The sequence below is a fragment of the Mixophyes fleayi genome, chromosome 1, assembly GCF_038048845.1.
Source record: "Mixophyes fleayi isolate aMixFle1 chromosome 1, aMixFle1.hap1, whole genome shotgun sequence".
NCBI lineage: Eukaryota > Metazoa > Chordata > Amphibia > Anura > Limnodynastidae > Mixophyes > Mixophyes fleayi.
In genome coordinates this window covers 342,089,074-342,108,978 of record NC_134402.1, presented here as the reverse complement: position 1 = coordinate 342,108,978, position 19,905 = coordinate 342,089,074, and the positions used below count along the sequence as shown (strand labels likewise).

The 19,905-nt window shown below is 39.5% G+C and overlaps 1 protein-coding gene across 10 annotated transcripts in view; it reads left to right on the top strand.

Annotated features, from left to right (window-relative positions):
- The window catches only part of ARVCF (ARVCF delta catenin family member), an 803,654-nt gene that overhangs the window by 499,628 nt on the left and 284,121 nt on the right, over positions 1-19,905 (top strand). For all 10 annotated transcript variants that reach the window (XM_075216612.1, XM_075216556.1, XM_075216570.1 and 7 more), the window contains 2 exons: positions 13,440-13,598; positions 16,558-17,168. In XM_075216612.1, the coding sequence (XP_075072713.1) occupies positions 13,440-13,598; positions 16,558-17,168 (770 nt within the window). The remainder of the gene's footprint in view (positions 1-13,439; positions 13,599-16,557; positions 17,169-19,905) is intronic.

The window sequence follows — 19,905 nt, the reverse complement described above, 5'->3', positions numbered from 1 at the left end:
AGTCAAAGGATTACTGAGGAGGATTCCATTGGGCAGCGACATATTACAGCATAGCCTATATCCTTACAGATATCACAGGAGGACCGATAATAGCAGGACAGGTTTTTAAAAACATTTATTCCTTCATCATATTTGACATTTCCTATTTAGTGTTAGGCGCCACCCCCACGGGACGCTTGCCGTCTCACGGCATGCGCGTTTGTAGCCGCGGCCCCTCTATCTGTCGGAGGTCAGCTGCATCTGATCGCCAGATTGTCTCTCCCCAATCAGGGCTAACCTACATATGTTTATAGAAGCCTCTGGCACCTTCAGGGTGCTAGAGTATTGGATCACCTCCTACTCCAGCGTTCTCCTTGTTGCTCCCGTTCCCTGCTTTTGTTATTGGCTCCTGACTGCCCTTTTGGATTACGATTTGGCACCTCTTCGCTTGCTCTGGTTTGACCTCTGGCTTGTTCTGACTATTTTTGGATCCTCATGTGTACCTCTATTACTGGCTGGTTCTGACTCGGATTGTTTGGACTACTCCTGTCATTTGCCGCTGCTACGCTGGTGACCATCTCGGAGAACTGTAACCTTTGCAGCAAAGTCCATACACTAATTCCGCAGCGCTGTACAGAGAACTCATTCACATCAGTCCCTGCCCTATTGGAGCTTACAGTCTAAATTCCCTAACTTACAGAGAGAGAGAGATTAGGGTCAATTTGACAGCAGCCAATTAACCTACTAGTATGTTTTTATAGTGTGGGAGGAAACCCATACAAACACTGGGAGAACATACAAACTCCACACAGATAGGGCCATGGTCGGGAATCAAACTCATGACCCCAGTGCTGAGAGGCTAACCACTAACTGTGTCCATGTACTCTACAAGAATAATCACATTTTCTGTTTCCTAAAGATGTGTATTCTATGTGACTGGTTGCATATTCGTACACCTGTGTAAATGGGAATGCATCTTGGTAAAAAAAATTGTTGATTTGCGGTTACGAACATACACTGTACACAAGTATGTGCTAACAAAAAAATGAAGAAAATGTGTTCCCTTCTCTTTTTTATGAGGTTTGGGGTGATTACTATTGAACAGGCTCTGCCATTTATTTAAATTTCGTGATGAAATCGTTAGATGGACCTCATATGTCATTTCAGTGTGTACGAAAATCAAATCTTTGCTCATGACAATATGGCTGTGAAAAGTCGCTGTCCGGACGGTTGGTCTTTGGTTAATCATCTAAGACGTGACTAGTGTGTAGGCATTAATCATTCAAGTGATCGTACCTTTTGATTGAAGGTAAAGTCATTGTAGATAACACGTCGGTCAGAAAATTCTTCAGTGTGTGCCTAGCCTAAGACTAAGCAAGCCAAAATAGCCGCTGTCTTCCGACACAAGTACCTGGACTACTTACATGTAAACTACAGCTATGAGCCCTGATTTACACATGGAGCACACCGAGATACTCTTCAAATATGTTATGTGAAGGCTATACTTAATCTGATTGAACCTTCTATGTTTTAGGATATCTTTTGAACCTTCGCTCTGAAATGCCTAACAGTTACCCTAATACGCTTTATCACAAAATAATTGACTAAGTGCATGGCTTCGAACAGTTTCTCTAACAGTTTTGTTTGTGTATGGAAAGGAGAGGGTTGATTTTGGGCATTGCTAATCCCCCCTCCTATCGGGACCATTGAATAGGCCCAGATCTATCTATCTCCTCCCCTCTCCTCTGTGCACATTCATCTCATTCTGTTAACGGACTTGCTTGGACAGCTTCCTCTGGAATGTCTGCATAAATAGTAGCTCTTTCAAACTGTTCCAGCACCCCTGTGTTTTGACGGTCTGAGGAATAACCAAGTCGTACTTGAACAGTATGTTGTGGCTCGTGGTCTGCTGAGAAAGAAGTTGGGGTTTGTATTGTACATTCCAATAACTGCCTGAACTGTTACAACAAATGTCTGAAATAGAGGAAAGATCTCATTTGTGTGGAGTCAACTCAGTGTTCTAAATTCAGAAAAATAGTTTGCTAATGGGACCCACTACCCTTATTATACATAAAGTGTTTTTTGTTTATTTGGTTTTTTTTGTACGTTTTATAAAAATGCATGTAATTTGGGCATAAGCACATCCATATTTCAACTACAAGCAGATCTGAAAAAACGTCTTATGTAATACGGATGTAGGTACACTCTGTATATACAGCACTTGCCTTCTGTAGACACACAATACACTGCAGGATATGTACAATACCTATGTAGAATAGAACGTCCCAGCAAAACACACACAAGAAAAATATAATAATTTGTCACCTGTCTTTAATATTGTCATTAATGGAAAAAAAAAATTTTTTCTTCATCCCCCCTGAAATACATTTATCAGGATGTTAGTATTGTCTACTGTACATATGTATTTTCACAGTTGCTATTAATTACAAACACATGTTTTAGCATGCGTTTGTGACTCGTCACTAATAATTAGCATTTACACTTCCCCTGTAGCTGGTGCAAGCGATACGTCTAAAGAACAGGTACCTCAGAGATGCCCAGCGCTTACATCGGACGATTGTGCGAGACCTTGGCATGCCCTTACTTTACTTAGTCTACTACAATATGTCTAGTTCCCTCCATGGTTCTACCCTTCAAATAATAGGCAATTGGAAGTGTCATTTGTGTTTGAATTTGAATTGTTTGTGTTCTCTGGCGTAAAGTTAGTCTGTGAGCATGCGCCAAGCAATTTCAGGTTACGGCACGCCTTACGCCAGAAGATGGATCAGGCCCAATGTGCCAATCTGCCCCTTTTATCTCTAACCTCCTCTCCATTCACACTCCTGCCCGCTCCCTGCGCTCGGCCAATGACCGCCGCCTCTCCTCCACACTGATCACCTCTTCCCACTCTCGAATCCAAGACTTCTCCCGTGCTGCCCCCCTTCACTGGAACGACCTCCCTCGCTCCATCCGTCTCTCTCCCAATCTGTGCTCCTTCAAATGGGCACTTAAAACTCACCTGTTCCTTTATGCCTACCAACCATCCATTTAACCTCTCATCTCTTCTGCTCATCCTCCCTTGACCCCTCTTCTCTCTCCCCTTTGATTTACTGGCTCCCTTTTGTGCCTGACTTTGTTTACCCTCCCTTAGGATGTAAGCTCGAATGAGCAGGGCCCTCTTCCCTCCAGTCTCCATACCTGTTCTTCTGCTCCGTCTCTACTGTATCTGCCCTCCCGGAGTTTCTGAAGTACTGGTACTGTGTGTTTATTGTTTTGTACTGTTCTACCCTGTATAGTCTACTGTATAGTCTACTGTTTGTACTGTGTGCGGCGCTGCGGAAAGCTTGTGGTGCCCTACAAATAAACGATGATGATGATGATGATAATGATAATAATAATAATAATCAGGCAACATCCTGAATACTGCATCTCCCTCCAGCCATATTTAGTAGTAACTGATACCTTTGTTTCATCAGAGTTGGTTTTATGTAATCTGTCCCTGTTTAAATAGCACCATAAAATATTTGCTAAATATCATAATACAAATGGAAAACATACAATTGTGAGTAGCTTCAGCTCTCTTGTCTTGGCTGTCTGTAAGGATTTTGGGATGTGTTCCTACACTGTAGATGTGCATGCACTCCAATTCTTATCTCTCATAAACTGTATAACATTGGTGGCCAGGCTAACAGAAGCTTAAACGTTCCATCTCCGGTCAGTGTGATTGGACAACCGCCCGGGTTGCTGGAAGCAAAAACCCAATTTGGCTTTTTGATCTTCAACTAAGGCAGTTGGATTTGTACGGTTATTGAAATCCTCATGGCCCATTTGCTGCTGGTATGTAGGGAAGACATGGAGTAATACACTGACATGCAGTCTGTCATGTTTGTTAGTCTTCCCTATAGGGCTTCATTGCCCAAAACTCTGTCGCATTAACAACTCATTTACCTGTTTGTTTTCTCTTTTGCTTCTTATTGGTTGTACGTTTCAGATGAAATCCAGTTTTTGTTTTGGGTTTTTTTCATTTACAATCCCCGATTGCTAATAATTTTACTCGGGATGTGTTCTAAACTTTTAATAGAACATAGCTGCATCTTTCTGTGACTTAATCTAAAGAGTGTACATAATGACATCAGTCCGAAAAGGTCATTTGTCCCCCTCATTCATCAGCACAGTGAAACATCACCTTCTACTTCAGCCATTACCATATTTTCATGACATTTTCCTCTTTGTTGCTGTCACTGTGTTAATGCCTCAGAACATACAGCCAAGTGCTAAGGTTAGACAACCAGGAATAAAAATGTAAAGGTCTGAGACAATTAAAAACTGAAATCCTGCACACAGAGTTCTTGTCAGAGTGACACGCTGAGCCTTTCCTTGTTCCCCAGTGTTTGTGTGAAGCGGCAATGTAGCTGCCACAAATCACAAGTGATGATGCAAGTAACTTTGCCCTTAAACCACATGTACCAGCGCTGGCAATATGATAATTAAAGCGAAAAGGCCATTACAAATGCAAGAAATGTATTTCCCGCACAGCTATATCCGGTGTTGCTTTTGCCTTACATCTAGCTTTGATATTTTCCTTCCCACTATGGTATGGAATATGTGACTTCTATTAACATCTGAAATGAGCAAGCTACAGCTCTGAATATGACACATTGTATACACCACAACCTACACTTCTCCATTCTCTGAAATGTTCATCTGTGTGGATCCTAATAAACAAATTATTACATTTGAGCAGATTGCAAATTTTAACCTCCAACTGATAAAAGTTCATTTAGACTTCCCGACACTGCAAAACCACATCCATAAAAGAAAAGTGTAACTGAAAATAATCTTAAGAAGCTTTATAACTTTTAGGCAAGACCTGAGTACATGCACTTATGTTTTATATGTCTCTGTGTTGCCGCTGCTAATACTCCCAGTTATTATTGCATGTAATACTAATTTATACCTATGGCGTGTGATTTGGTAATATTATGATTAAACTCTAAAGAAAACTTCTTGGGCAGATTAAAGGTAGTCACTTATGTTAAGATTGCTGAGCATTAAGATCTGTCTCTAGTTTTTCCGCACGTGAGGATGGCCATAGTAGACAGATTTGACAGGCAAGATCATATCCCATCAGGCATCAATAGTGCAGTCTGCCAATGTCCTCTCTCACATAATAGAAACAAAACACATTTAAATTGTTCTCTTCCATTTTATTGGTCTGTAGAGTGTACTTGTTTGTTCTCTTGCAATTTCCTGGAGACTCGTGGGACTCTGGAGTTGGCCTCCCTCCCAAGTGCCACCCACTTCTCGATTGAAGTGGGTGGAGGTGCCGCTTGATTCAATTTGTTTGTCATAGCCCAATCACCCGCTCGCTGAGCAGGTGGTGGGGACATACTGGCGGAATCACGTCGCCACTACACCTGTTTTTTTCCACCTCACAATCCCTCTGGGATCCCCTCCCACATTGCCCTAATTTGGTCTAAATCTGCCTAATTGCCCAATAAATTGGCAACATGCAGCAGATAAATCTTAAAACAAAAACATTTACTTTTTGTGTGTGTATATGTTGTTTATCTTCAGTGTATACTCACACGAATAAAGCATTTTGGGTCTGATTCATTAAGACACGCAGAACGAAAAAAAAAATTATTATTTTTTGCGTAAATCAGGCACACGTCCATATTCAGCTAGAAGAGGGTCTGTTGAGCACGGGTCTAGGTGCACTCTGCTCTAGCAGACAAGATGCTGCAGGATGCATCCAATACATATGTAGAATATAAAGTCCCAAAAGAACGCACAGAGAAAAAGTTCAATTTAATGTCACCTGTAATTATTATAAATTAAAATAAAATTTCCCACCCTCCCATAAAATATATTTATTAGGCTGTTATGAATGTCTACTGTACATAAAACAATGTATTGTTACAGTTGCTCCTGATTGCAGACACATGTTCCAGCATACATATACACACGTCATCACTAATAATCAGCACTTACACCCCATCTGTAGCTGGTAGAAGTGATACAACAGAAAAGCACCTACCTTTTAGAAACCAAAACCTTGAATCGGGTGCTGCTGCATGCGCTCGAACTTGGCACACCCTTACTGTACATTGACTATGTGCATACACCCATTCCCCTCCCTGTTCCGTCCATGAAATAGTAGGCTGTAGTCAGGGTCCTTTTGTGCTGGAAGAGGAAGTGGATGTTGTTGTGTTCACTGGTGTATAGTCCCATTCTAGGCATGCACAGAGCGATTTTACGCAAAATACGGCATTTACGTTCCTTAATGAATTAGACCCTTTTTCTGTAATTATGTTTGTTTTGTGTGCACATATACATATATAGTGAGGGCTACAAGTTCTGCATTGTATGGAGGAAAGTCCCGTGTTTTCACATGTTTTGTACAGGTGTATAAAGTGTGGAGCATACAGGACAATATTCTGTTTTCCCATTGCAACAGAACAACTATGGGATAGAAAAGATACATAAACATCCTTCTTAACCGCAAACACAGTATTGTCCTTATCCTCTGTGCATTGAATTGCTCCTGATATGTAGCTATTGTGGATCAGTCAATGTCTGCAGTATATGACTGGATTTATGTCATACTCTCCAACTTTTAATTTTTGATGTTTGGAAGATCCTGGAGGGGGGTGCGGTGAGAGTGCGGAAGGGGCAGGGTGCAGCCAATCGCGTAATTTTGGCCCCGCTACGTAGTCATCACTTGGCCGCAGGGCCAAAATGACGCAAATCACCGCAAGTCGCGTTATTGTCGCGTTATTGTGGCTCCCATCTTGCCCACTTCACTAGTTAGTGTGCAGGTTGCAGGAAATTTGGAATCTGATAAAATGTTAATTGTTTTTTATTTGCACTATGGACAAGTAGCAGGTCATATTTTAGCTACATTTTGACAATTGTTCTTTTGTGGATTATATTGTATAGACTATGAATTATGGGGAATTTTACAAATCAGAATATTAGAATGCAGAAGGCATATCCATATTAATAGTCAATACTAGTGTGCCTGATAATAATTACTCTGTTTTCTTCCATAGCTCTGACTATGCAACATCCCCACCAAATATGTTGGAATGAGCATAAAGCTGGGTATCACCTGAATCTTGTAAAGTGTTTCAGGTGTCACATAGCAATGCATGAACTTGTAAGAGGATTCCTTCACTTCTGCATATAATGAAAAATGTTCTGGGTAGCTGTAAAAATGTTGTTTCAAATCGATATATCAGTTTATTAAACCCAATCTGCTTTCCAAACAGTAAGGGGTCCCTGATGAAAGTTGTTCACTACCTTCTAGTATTAAACTGAGATTTAACCATTGCCCATTGGGGGGATATTGCAAAGTGTTTGAATTAGACATTGAAAATGTCCAGTGATTGGATCGTTTCTTATGTACTGAACAATCAGAATAACTTTGGTATAAGTTTTGAATGGTCCACATGTTGAAGCCACACAACAGTTGCCCTCTTTCATTGTGTTGCATATAACTGTATATTTGTACATAGTAGGAGTCAGTATAAATCTGATGAGGTTGCTTGTGGTGCTGGGCACTACGGCACTAATTAGTTCCTACCAATGCTCCTGACTTAAAAGGGATTTTCCAGAGTAAGTTACCCATGTCTTAAATACCCTCCCTTCTCAATAATGGTACTTTCAGTCTCGTACGCTCACTCTATTGATCAGGGTCTTGGCAATGGCATATTAACGGATCCTCAGCCTATGACCTTGGCACTGCCTGGATCACCCCATAGCAAGGATGATTTGGAACAGGAGTTCTAAGGCTTTCAATAAATTTCCCCCCACCAAAGTACTATTATTGGGAAAGTAGGTGATTTAGTACAGGGTTCCTTTTAAATAGGAGTGGGTGTACCCGTTGTTTTGTAACATTGTAAATCGATAACAAGTGGCAGTACAGGAGTTTCTATAAGATAGTAAAACTCTATTTTCGTTATATATTTGTAAACTTTCACAAAAGAGAAAATATTGGTTTCTGTAGATTACATTTAGAAGAATACTGTAATTGCTGATTACCTTTCTGCAGGTGTTTACCAGTGGTACAGTCAGGATTTGGTATGACTTTTCTGGTTTACAGTCATCAAGTTGAAACCTATCAGCTGGTCAATGGTGCAGTTGTACCTCCATGAAAGGTCTTTGCACAGCAGAAGTACATACAATAGTATACAATGACTATCTCCCATCACCATCATCCATTTATATAGCGCCACTGATTTCACAGCGTTGTACAGAGAACTCATTCACATCAGTCCCTTTCCTTCTTATTCAAATTAGTGACCCAACTAACCTCCAGACTTGTGTTTATAAACGGCCACATTAGGCTATCAAAGGGTACTGATCTCAATGAAAAAATCTTCCAGAACGATAACCATTAAAGTGCAGTATGTGTTTCTTCATTAATTAGCAGAGAGAACAATAAATAAAATTAGTGAAAGTAAAGTTCTTGTTCCCCTTCATTTAATAGTTCCATGACCCAAATATAATAACTCCCAATCTATTCTGTTATGTAGAAGACTTTAATAACTAGTTAGTTTTAAGTGTGGTTTGGGAAAAAAATTGCATAACTCTCGGTTTTTGCTAAACCTCATGCCCCAAAAATAGACTGTAACCTCGTGCCACTTCTTTCTTTATAAATGCTATTCATCTGTGCTGCTAAGAGCCAAGACTGATGCATTGTCAAGATGAAACATTTTAATTCTTTAGTGCAGAAAAGGCTTTAATTTGAGATTTATGGGTCAATGTTTGCAAACTAAACATTCTTATTGAGAATGTGCAGAGAAAATGTCATGCTGCATTGGAGAGCGGGATAAAAGTTTGTATGCACTGAAAGTGAGCAGATGAGAGTCCTTGTTAAATTTCTCTATACAAATTGCTTTCTGCCGGCAGCGTGAGAAAACTATCGTAACATGTTGATCGACCACTTTAGCAGCGAACAAATAATTTTTCTTTTTGCCCTTGTTCAGGATCAAGCACTTTTCCTTTCACACATGACAAAGTATTGGCAAATCAAACAAATCTGTCTCTTTCTATAAAGCAACATACTAAATGGAAAGGACTTTTCAAAGTAAACATGTATCCATTTTTGTGTAGTCTCTTCAAGAGACAGGAAGGTATGCGGTGCAAAGGAAAATTGTTTACCCTTGCATATTATTTGCCTCTTAATTATTTGCCTCTTAATTAGTTGGACTTAAAGCCTTTTGTTTATTTTATTTTTTTCTTCAGTATTTGGCTCAATTTTATGTTATGTATAATAAATCACTATGGATTCACCCCTGCAAAATTAGTTATTTTATCCGCCCTGTGTTTTATTGTGAGTTGTAGAGTTTCTTGTGGTGTTTTCAGCTTTCTATGTTTTTTTGTTAGTAAATTATGATCTGCCTAATTACACGTGAAACAGGTGGAAATAACACTTTTGAGACTAATATTTACAATTAAATATATATATTTTCCCAACATTAAAAAAAAGAACTAAAATAATAATTCCTATTTTGTTAGTTGAATTAATTGCTCTCACTTTTACCGGCTTGATTGATTTGCAGAACATCTATGGCTCTTTTTTTTTTTTTTTTTTTCCTTCACAATACTAGTTAATGTGAGTTATTCTTAATATACCTTTAAAGTATACTGTGGATCTTTAGGATGATGTCACACAGGCACTTTTCACTCCACATTAAATCGTCTCATTTAATCGCTCCAAATTTAAATGATTTCTATGAGTAAAACGGAGAGGATGTTAAATGAGCGCTTTAATTACTAGATAGGTTTTTAAAACGCTGACCGCAGCGTTTTGGACAAGTGATTCAAGCACTCAATAAAAACTCTCCATTTGAAATACCCTGTTACACAGCATTTTAAGCGCTTGTTATAAGGTTTAAAATGAAAGTGCAGCACTTTTCCAGGTGTAATAAAAATTCTGTACAAATGAAGCATAAGCGCTTCCACAGCTGAGCGTGTCCATGCCACACCGTCCTTGTATTGTATTGTGTGTGTGTGTGTGTGTGTGTGTGTGTGTGTATATGTGTGTAACATATATATATATTCTAGAAAACTGCGAACTGTAATGACTTGGCTTTCCTGCAATGCGAACAAACTATATTTCTATAAAACACTCTACAAGTCTGTATAAAATATACATCTATTACTTGCACATTTAGGAAAAGATTTGTCTTTTTTTTTTTTTTTGTTTATTTACAGATTAGGGAGCAATAAACCTCCGAAATAAACATCTTTTTTTAACCTTTTAATGAAAATATTCTATTACTGGGAAACAACATTTGCTTACTTGGAATTTGGGCTCTCAGGGGAGAGAATGGAATTCTAGGAACTAGTAATCTCCGCAAGTCCTGAAGATTGTGTTACCCTGAGCATATGTGTGTGACTGTTGCCAGTTATCAACAGGGGTAGTAATAAAAGTACATAGAATGTGACTGCAACTTCCCAAACATTAGTCTGAGTCAGTGATCTCTAAAACATGTATCTGATAAACTAAGTGTGTCTCTTGGCTCATTTCAGGCCACTCCTCTACCCTTATAGGACCACTAAACCCCAAAATGCCCATGTGTATGTAGCCATAGGTTTCAGTCACCTTTACACGTCACTGTGAAGCCTTTAAATAGCCAACCCACATACATTAATTGTCTCTGGTATGTACTGGAGACGCAGGGTCTGCATTGCGCATATATATATATATATATATATATATATATATATATATATATATATATATATATATATATATATATATATATATATATATATATATTAATAATCTTATTTAATGCCCACCAAGGCTTTCTCTGTGAACTTTAATGCAATTCATAGTTTTTACCCCATTGAGTTCTGGTACTGAGGAAGATTTGCTTCCCTCTGATCCACCTGAATTTGGAGGTCATAGACAAAATGTAGAGATTAGACTCCCATTTCTGCTGATGAATGGACCGCAGTAAGTATTAGGATAGAAAAGAACCGTTTATCTCCTGATCTTAGATTTGTAAATTGAGGTGGGAATTTATTAGTGCTAATCAGTAAAAGCAGCTTGCCCTGTAAATCAGCCTGGCTATGTGTGAGCTAATGACTCCACTGAATATGGAGTGCAATGAATTTCAAATGCATGAATATTACAATCAAGATGCATAGTGGCAAGTGCTCATCAGGTTTAAATGTGAGAAATATTCAAGCATCCAGAAGCCAGCAATAAATACTAATTTCACAGTGCAAGTAGAAGTGATCTTTACGGCTAACGCTACTTAGTCAGTGCCACAAGCCTGTTATTTTCTGGGTTGCGAAAGGCCAATAAACACTTCAATAGTATCTTGCTGTATTACTAGTTAGGGGACTGGTTTTTAAGGTTATGTACTGTTTAGGGTTATGTACTCTATCTCACTATCATAATACATAATGTGTTTTTATGGCATCAGAGACCTGGTCAATTCTATTGATCCATGTTTAGCTGAAAATTAAAATTGTAATGTGATGGAGAATGTAAGTATGGGTGCACACTACAGAAATGTTCTCATGTGTTATCTATTTTACCAACGACTGGAAAAGAAGTCCCGATCAGCATGCCGATTTATGTGTACACACTATACACGTTTTACAAGATTTACCTTCCGATCTGTGCTCTTCATCTGTCATAACCATCGGCTGAAATGATCGTGACTCTGTAAACTCTATGGAGATCCTGATCGTGAGTGTATACACACTGCAAGATTGGAACAACATTGATTTTTAGCCTGGTTTAAAAATCTCACTAATTGCAGTGTACATAATAATGTGATATCGGGCCAACTGGTCATTTAATCCTATAATTGGCTGAAATCACTGTAGCGTGTACCCAGCCTAAGTCTGTTAATATTTGTAACTAAAAGATAATATACAAAGGTTTCTTAGGAACAGAAAAGTGGTTTCTTCCGTGGGAAGAATGTGCTTTTCATTCTTTTCTTTATATCATTCTTACTTGTATTGCTTTGCTTTGTCTGCTCCTACCTAGATACAGAGGTATCCAATGAAGAGAGCAGAACTGTGGGGGTAACCAAGAGAAAAGATAATAAACTGAATGGTGATATAAATACATGTAAAAAAGGACAGAAAGAAGCTAAAAAGAAACAGTGTATTTAGTAGAAGTTGCTGGAGGGCACTAACAGAGCAATACATAAAGTAATCTGCAGGTGGAAGCCTGAGTCTGTATTACTGTGAGTGATTTGTATTGGTGTAGGTGGAATGGGGGGGGGGGGTATAAATTATTTATTGACTGTAAACTGTTCCCATATATTTCAGATTTGGCGGAAATAGATGGTAACCATTTATATTAATATAAATGGAGGACTAGGCAAAATACTTCCCATCTGCTCTTTGGTAACCTTGTTTTCCTCCTCCTATGCTCTTTGTAGCCCCAATGTCTTTCCTTCTCCTTCTTATACCAGTTGTCTCCACAAGTACAGTCGGTGACAGGTTAAATCTACTATGAGCCCAGTTCAGATCTGATCCACGGGCGCCCACTTCACGTACTCCTGCTTTGCGATTACTTGTCTATTCATAAATCATATTTTTTTAGAACCATTCTGGACCACTTTTGAATTCTATTTTGCATAAGAACATACAGCAAGCAGCAACAAGAATATTTAGACAAGGTGTTTGCAATATATAGTAACCAATCAACCCAAGATTACTTTATCTCAAGTTCTAATTGTACCACTGAGTTTTCATCCCTACGATCTGGCCCCTTTACAGGTGAATGAGAGGCAGTGGTCAGATGTCCTCACTTTACATAGTATTCCTGATCTGATGCATACAATGATTGACCTTCATGGAACCACCTTTCTGTCATGCACAGAAACTAAAACAAATCACAGGCCAATTGGTATATTGTAAAATATGTGCACTATAATTGCAATTTGATTTCTGACAGAAAGCTGTATGAACTCCGTTTGAACAGTCAGGGCTTGAGTTTTGAAATAATCAATGGCATTGTATAAAAATATAATATTGTATTGTGCATCTTTATTACTTTTATTATACCTAAAGACTTGGATAGAGTATATATGCAGCCACTCTAAAAATCTATTCACCATTAAAGAAAGAAAACAAACCGTTAAGCATTACCATTGTCTTGGGATCATCGTTGCTCTCAGCATAGATAACACAGTGCTGCCCTTGAATTTCCACTGTTGTGTTTTGTTCTGCTTAGATGGTTATGTTATTTTCGTTTATCTTGTACAAATGTTTATTTCTCAAGTGAAAACACTAAGATTGTTGCTCTGGTAATTTACATCTATGCTAAAGTGCTATTTATACTAGATATTTAAATATGTTTTGTGCTTGATTGCTTGCATAATGATATTTTTCCTGCATCAAATACTTTCTTTTAGTAAAGAAAGAAAATACATTTTTTTTTTATTTTCCCAATCACCTATATATTGTCTTCTCTACAGGAGCAGAGTCCCAGTAACCAGACGTCGATTGCCATGATGCAGGAACCTCCGGAGATGCTGGAAGAGACTGTCACTGTAGAGGAAGATCCTGGAACTCCCACTTCTCATGTGTCTATTGTCACATCAGAGGATGGAACCACAAGGAGGACAGAAACCAAGGTAATGAGTCATCCGTGTGTGTGTGTGTGTGTATATATATATATATACACATATGGCCCCTCAGTGGCCACTTTATTAGGTACACCTTTCTAGTACTGCGTAAGACCCCATTTTTTAACAGCCTTAATTATTCATGTGATGGATTCATCAAGGTGCTGGAAACATCCCTTAAATATTCTGGTCCAAGTTGACATCAGACAGTTACATTACATTTTTTTTTATCTGCACATTCGTGTTGCGAATCTCCTGTTCTACCACATCCCAAAAGTACTCTTTTTGTTGAGATCTGCTGACTGTGGAGGCCATTGGAGTACACTGAACTTGTTGTCTTTGTGACATGGCACATTATTCTGCTGGAAGCAGCCGTTAGAAGATGGGTACACTGTGGCCATGAAGGATAACCATGGTCAACGAAGACACTCAGGTAGACTGTGGCAGTTAAACTATACCACGATCACCAGCCTGCACCATTGACGCAAAGCAAAATGAATCTAAATTCTGACCCTGTCATCTGCATGTGGCAGCAGAAATCAAGATTTGTCAGATCAGGTGATGTTTTTCCAATCTTCAATTGTTCAGTTTTGGTCATCCTTTGCCTACTGTAGCCTCAGCTTCCTGTTCTTAGATGACAGGATACCCGGTGTGGTCTTCTGCTGTTGTAGCCCATCCACTTCAAGGTTTGACATGTTTTGTGTTTATAGAAACTCTTCCATATACCACTGTTATAACTCATGGTTATTTGGGTTACTGTTGCCTTTCTGTCAGCTTGAACCAGTATACCATTCTCCTCTGATCTCTCTCATTAACAAGGCATCTTCACACACGCACAACTGCCGCTCACTTGATTCTTGTTTTGTGCACCATTCTTTGTAAATTTTAGAGAATGTTTGTGTGAATTTCCCAGGAGATCAGCAGTCTCTGAGACGCTCCATCCAACCTGTCTGACACCAGCATTCATTCCCTGATCAAAGTCACTTAGGTCACATTTCTTCCCCATTTTGGTCTGAACCACGACTGACACTCTTGACCATGGGGTAAATGTATTAAGCTCTGGGTTCTTCAACACCCGCGAGTTCGGTGTCTTCGGCGTCTAAATTTAAAGCGGCGCTGCCTTGTAAAGGGAAACTTCCCTTTACAAGGCAGCGCCGCTTTAAATTTAAACACCGAAGACGCTGAACTCGCGGGTGTTGAAGAACCCAGAGCTTAATACATTTACCCCCATTTGTTTGTTGGAAATAAAGCTCCTCTCAGCAGCCTCTCACAGCTTTGTCTTTAGAATAGTAATTTTAAAACTGCAGATGGAGCACGAAAAAGCGCTCATGTATTCCAAACACAAAGGGGAGTTTAGCTTTCCCTTGTATCCTCATGCGGTATCAGTGCTGGCAATTGAGCGTTTTGCATGTTAAACTAGTGAAGGGCACCTTGCAGATGTTTCAGATGCATGTCTTCTAAATCCTAAACGAATATACCTGGCTCTACAAAATATATATTTAGTGTGCATTATATAGCAAAATATAATTGCTAAGCATAGTACACCCACTCCAAACACATACAGCCACCACTGTCCCATACCCAAGATACACAAACTTATTCACAGGATAAGTGCCAGCCCTGTGCCCATCTCAACAGCCCAATGTCCACTATATACTGCTTGTGCTGAGGAGTCTTGGTTGTAGGATGACAGTGCTGTGGTATGCTGTAAATCACCAATTGTAGAGTGCTATTGTAGAATACCTTGCCTTACGTGCACATGTTTTTCTGGACATTAAAAGTTAATCAATTATAAAATGTAAAAATAATGGAATGTTTAAATTTTAAATGAAATTATTGCTAATTTTTTTGAGAATTTTTGCAATAGAATAAATTTGTATTATTATTTTTTAGAAATATGTTCGATGTTTGAAGTTGAATGTGATTTTCTGAGCCCACTGACGTTGGACACCTCACATCTTGATTTACAGCTGAACATTGGGATGTCACTTTCCACTTGAGTTTACATACTGTTCCACTTGAGTGAATGTAGTGCTCATTGTGAAATGTATATGGACTCTTCTTTATACAAGATCTAAGCATTGGGGAATAGTAAGAAGGCATTGCTAGTAGTTAAGTATCCTGGCACAAACGTCTCGGATAAATATCACACCAAAATAGCTTAAGGTCAATTGTAAGGGTTACGTTTTTCAGGGCTTTCAACTACTTTCCCTCTGCCCCTGAATAATTGTTTTTCAGCTTTCACCTTCATAAACAGTTTGCAATTGGCAATTTAATTTTTTATTTTTTTTTGTTCTTTGATTCTTTTTTCCTATTAAAATTTTCCACAGGTAAAAAATCAAAATATTTTAAAACCTTATAAAGAAGATCTGTGAGGCTAGCTCAAGCCTAACATCCATTGGACTCTCCCGCAATGGGCAAAATCAGATGCTGACAATTAAATTAGGGTTACGTGTAATGGTGACATGACATCAACTGATCTATTGGTAAAGTTCCCTGATTTGACCCTTACACATACACTACATGTGCCTGCCAGATAGACAAAATTACTAACTGATTGTAACCTGACAGCCGGACTAAAATTGCAGCAATTTCCCATCTGACATGTCTGATCCTATGTCATTTGGCCATTTGCATGGCACATCACCATGTACACCCAGCCTATGTCATTCTAACATTCACATTTGGAATGGTTTTATAATACCCTGTTGAAAAATAATGTGGTGTTCTATTTGCAAAGTTGGCTTTTATCCCACAGACTTGGTTCAAGACAGTATTCTTAACATTTAATATGTGATAGTATCTGATATGACCACATGGCATTGTTGCATCAGACAGTTGGAGTCCCAAACTGACCATGCAATAAGTAGGGAAAGCGTAAACGATTATTCAGGGAATGGAATGAAACATTTTAACAGAAGCAATATTTTGTTGTGTTTGTAAAAAAAATATATTTGTTCTTCTCCAGGTTACAAAGATGGTAAAAACAGTCACTACAAGAACTGTCCGTCAAGTGCCACTTGGTCCAGATGGGATGCCTGTGATTGATGCCTCCTCTCCTATTAGTGGCTACACAGATTCCATTGACAGACGATACATAAAAAATGGGGAGCGTTTTATAAACCCACAAGCTTCCTCCACTTTGACCAGGTCCTATAACAACAGCTACACCGACTCTTATGGTGATCCTCATGAGACCCCATACCGACCATTCATGGCACATGAAAGTTATGGAGAAATGCCAGACAACTATGGAAGCCTTTCCCGCGGAATTAATTATCGCCCTCGATATGCATACACTCCAGGCAATAGTTACCGCCCTGAAGATGGCAGTTACACCCTCCCATCTCGTAGGGAAAACTATGTCCCCATTGCGCAGCCACAAGTGCCAATTGGCAGTAATGTGGACCTGAATCGGTCCCAGCCTGAGCGTTTCCAGCCAGAGCCATATGGTCTAGAGGATGATAACCGTAGTCTTGGAGCAGATGATGAAGGTTATGAATTGGATCCAGATTATTCCACGATGAATAGAAGAGTCCTTCCTGGCATGCCCTTGACGGGCAGACCCCACAAGGCAAGGTAAGACAATCTGGAATAAAGATTTTCACCATTTGTGGGCAGTGGTGCACTTTCATTTTCATTATATAGTTTACCCTACGAATGTCACAGTTATAATGTTAAAATGGAAGCATTGATTTGCTTCATATCTTGCCTTACAAGTCCATGTTTCCTAGTGGCTTGTTGTCTTTCATTTCAAAGTTATAGCATTGTCACTTTTTCGTTTTTATATTTTTTGTTAACAAAATGTTATTACATCTTTAATAACCGGGGGATAGAGTACAGAAAGAGAGGAGGGGGATCACAGTTCCCAGTAAAGCAAGTATTGCATCAAAAATCAAATGCAACAGTGTTTAATGAGTGACAAACAACAATCCTCACAGCAATTGAACTTCTGACTATAGAGTTTGAGGAGAACGGGACACGGGAGTTGTGGGAATGTTAGTATGAGAAGGAAGGGTGAGGGGGGGGGGGGGAGAACTGGAGATCATGTCGATTCTTAGAACTTTAGGCTAGAGGAGCGAGTGGCTGAGCTACATTCAAAGTGTGCACTCCAGACACTAAAAACCTGATTATATGGAGATAATGAATTCTGCTTGTGATGTGCTCAAACTTGTGTACTTGCCAGGCTTTGTTGACAGGAGCAGGTATTGTAGGAGGAGAGGGGGTCAGTTTTCTTCCAGTTGAGTGCAATCAAGCACCCAGATAGTATGAGGATGTGGCCTATGAGTTTCTGGATGTGTTTGGGAATATCTGGGGTTGGGAGTGGAAAGAGATAATAGGACAAGTTGGATGGGAAGCGTACCTGTATAACTGCACAAATTAGACTGCAAACTTCTTGCCAGAAATTCTCTATCTTGGGGCAGCCCCACCAAATGCCCTTTGCACCGCATTCTCGGCAGCATAGGTCAGAGGTAGAAAGGTATATTGCGTGAAGCTAGGTCAGAACCAGATCTCACCAAAGTAGAAGTTTTTGTATGAGTTTTCCTTGATACACATACATCTCTTAGCCACCTTTCCCCTAATCTGGGAAAATTCCTTTTCTTTCTTATTAAAGTTTTATTTAACAAGAGGTTTGCATACAGAAAAGTTGCCACATGCATATTCATGGAACAGAACATAGCCTAGGAAAATGCAACAAAAAAACCAAAACAGATTAATAATGGATAGGACAATAAACTGAGTGCGTGTACTCAACCAGAATTTTTTTGATATTAAGGAAAAAAAAGGAGGGTAGGGAGAGCGGGATGGTGGCCCGTTGCAAAGAGGAGTGGAGAGGGAGTGAGGGTGGATCCAGGCAAAGAACATTGCTAAATGGGAATTACTTTAAGAGAACAGGGGGTGACTGTTGAATGTGTAGACAAGGGCTGCCATGGATTAAAAATAACTTTATATATGAGGTTTTTCTGACTAACAGGTAAATACTGAATAGAATTTTTACTTTTTCAAAATCTGATAATGATTGTAATGTTCATGAATGCCATTTCAGTTACAGCCCAGGATTTTACTGGTAGAATATGGAATATTCACCTTCTGGGAACTCCCTAGCTGTTTGTTTTTCATCTTTGGATGATTGCTTTCACTTTTTGTTTATACAGCTTCTTCATTTATTTATGTTTTGTTTTTGTATCTATGATTAGTTTTACTGTTTCCCCCCTGACCTTGTATTATATTCTAAATAGATTTTTTTGCCAACATTCACACTGTAGTTTATTCCAATGATTTCCTTAACTTTATGATACAGTTTTTGTCTTTGGATTCATTAAAATAGTAGAACAGTGTATATACATATATTCTGACACGCATATATACTGGTATGGGATCTCTTATATGGAAACCAGTTCAGCAGATTGTTCCAAAAATACAGAAAAAAAAAGTGATGAGAAAGCATTTCCTCCTAGAATTACTGTGAGGAGCACTGCTAAAAAGTTAAATGAGGATGGAAAGCCAGATGCACTGCAAGTGAAGACATGAGTAATTTGTAAATTTAATATAGTATATTTTAGGCAGGCATGATATGCCAAATTATGATTGTCCCAATCATTCAAGATCATGTACCTATGTTTTTATTGGTCCTTTGTTAATGCCATCTTGCGCTTACTATCCCTGCTGGGGAATAAGAGTTTTGTTAAGCTTCTTAGTAAGATGCCCCCTTTTAATGTTTGCTACTAGTATTAAGCATACATGCCAACTCTCCCAGAAAGTCCGGGAGACTCCCGAAATTTGGGTCAGTCTCCCGGGCAAGCTGGCATTTCTCCCGCATCCCAATCTCACACCGAGAATCGCGTCATTTCACCCCTGCGACGCAAATTACGTTTTTTGCGGGGGGCGGGTCCAAAATGACGCGATTGGCCTCGTCCTGCCCTCCAGTCACGCCCCCTCTCCCGGGAGTTGGTAAGTATGGTATCAGTGGCGGATCCAGGGGGGGGGGGGGGGGGGCGATCGCCCCCCCCCTACCAGGGTCTTGCTGCCGACAGCTGCACACTGTGCAGGTCCGTTCAGCAGTGACAGTATGCCCTCCGGCTGCTCTGATTGTGTTTTAAACACAATCAGAGCAGCGGGACAGCACACTTTCACTGCTGAACGGACCTGCACATAATGTGCAGCCGTCGGCAGCCTTAGAACACAGAAAGGGGGCGGGGCCTAAATCGCCCCCCCCCCCCTAAAATCGCCTGGGGTAGGACAAATGTCTGGGTCCGCCCCTGTATGGTATTAAGTAAAATATTTTGGATCAGTCTTATTTGAAGGTGATATCTGT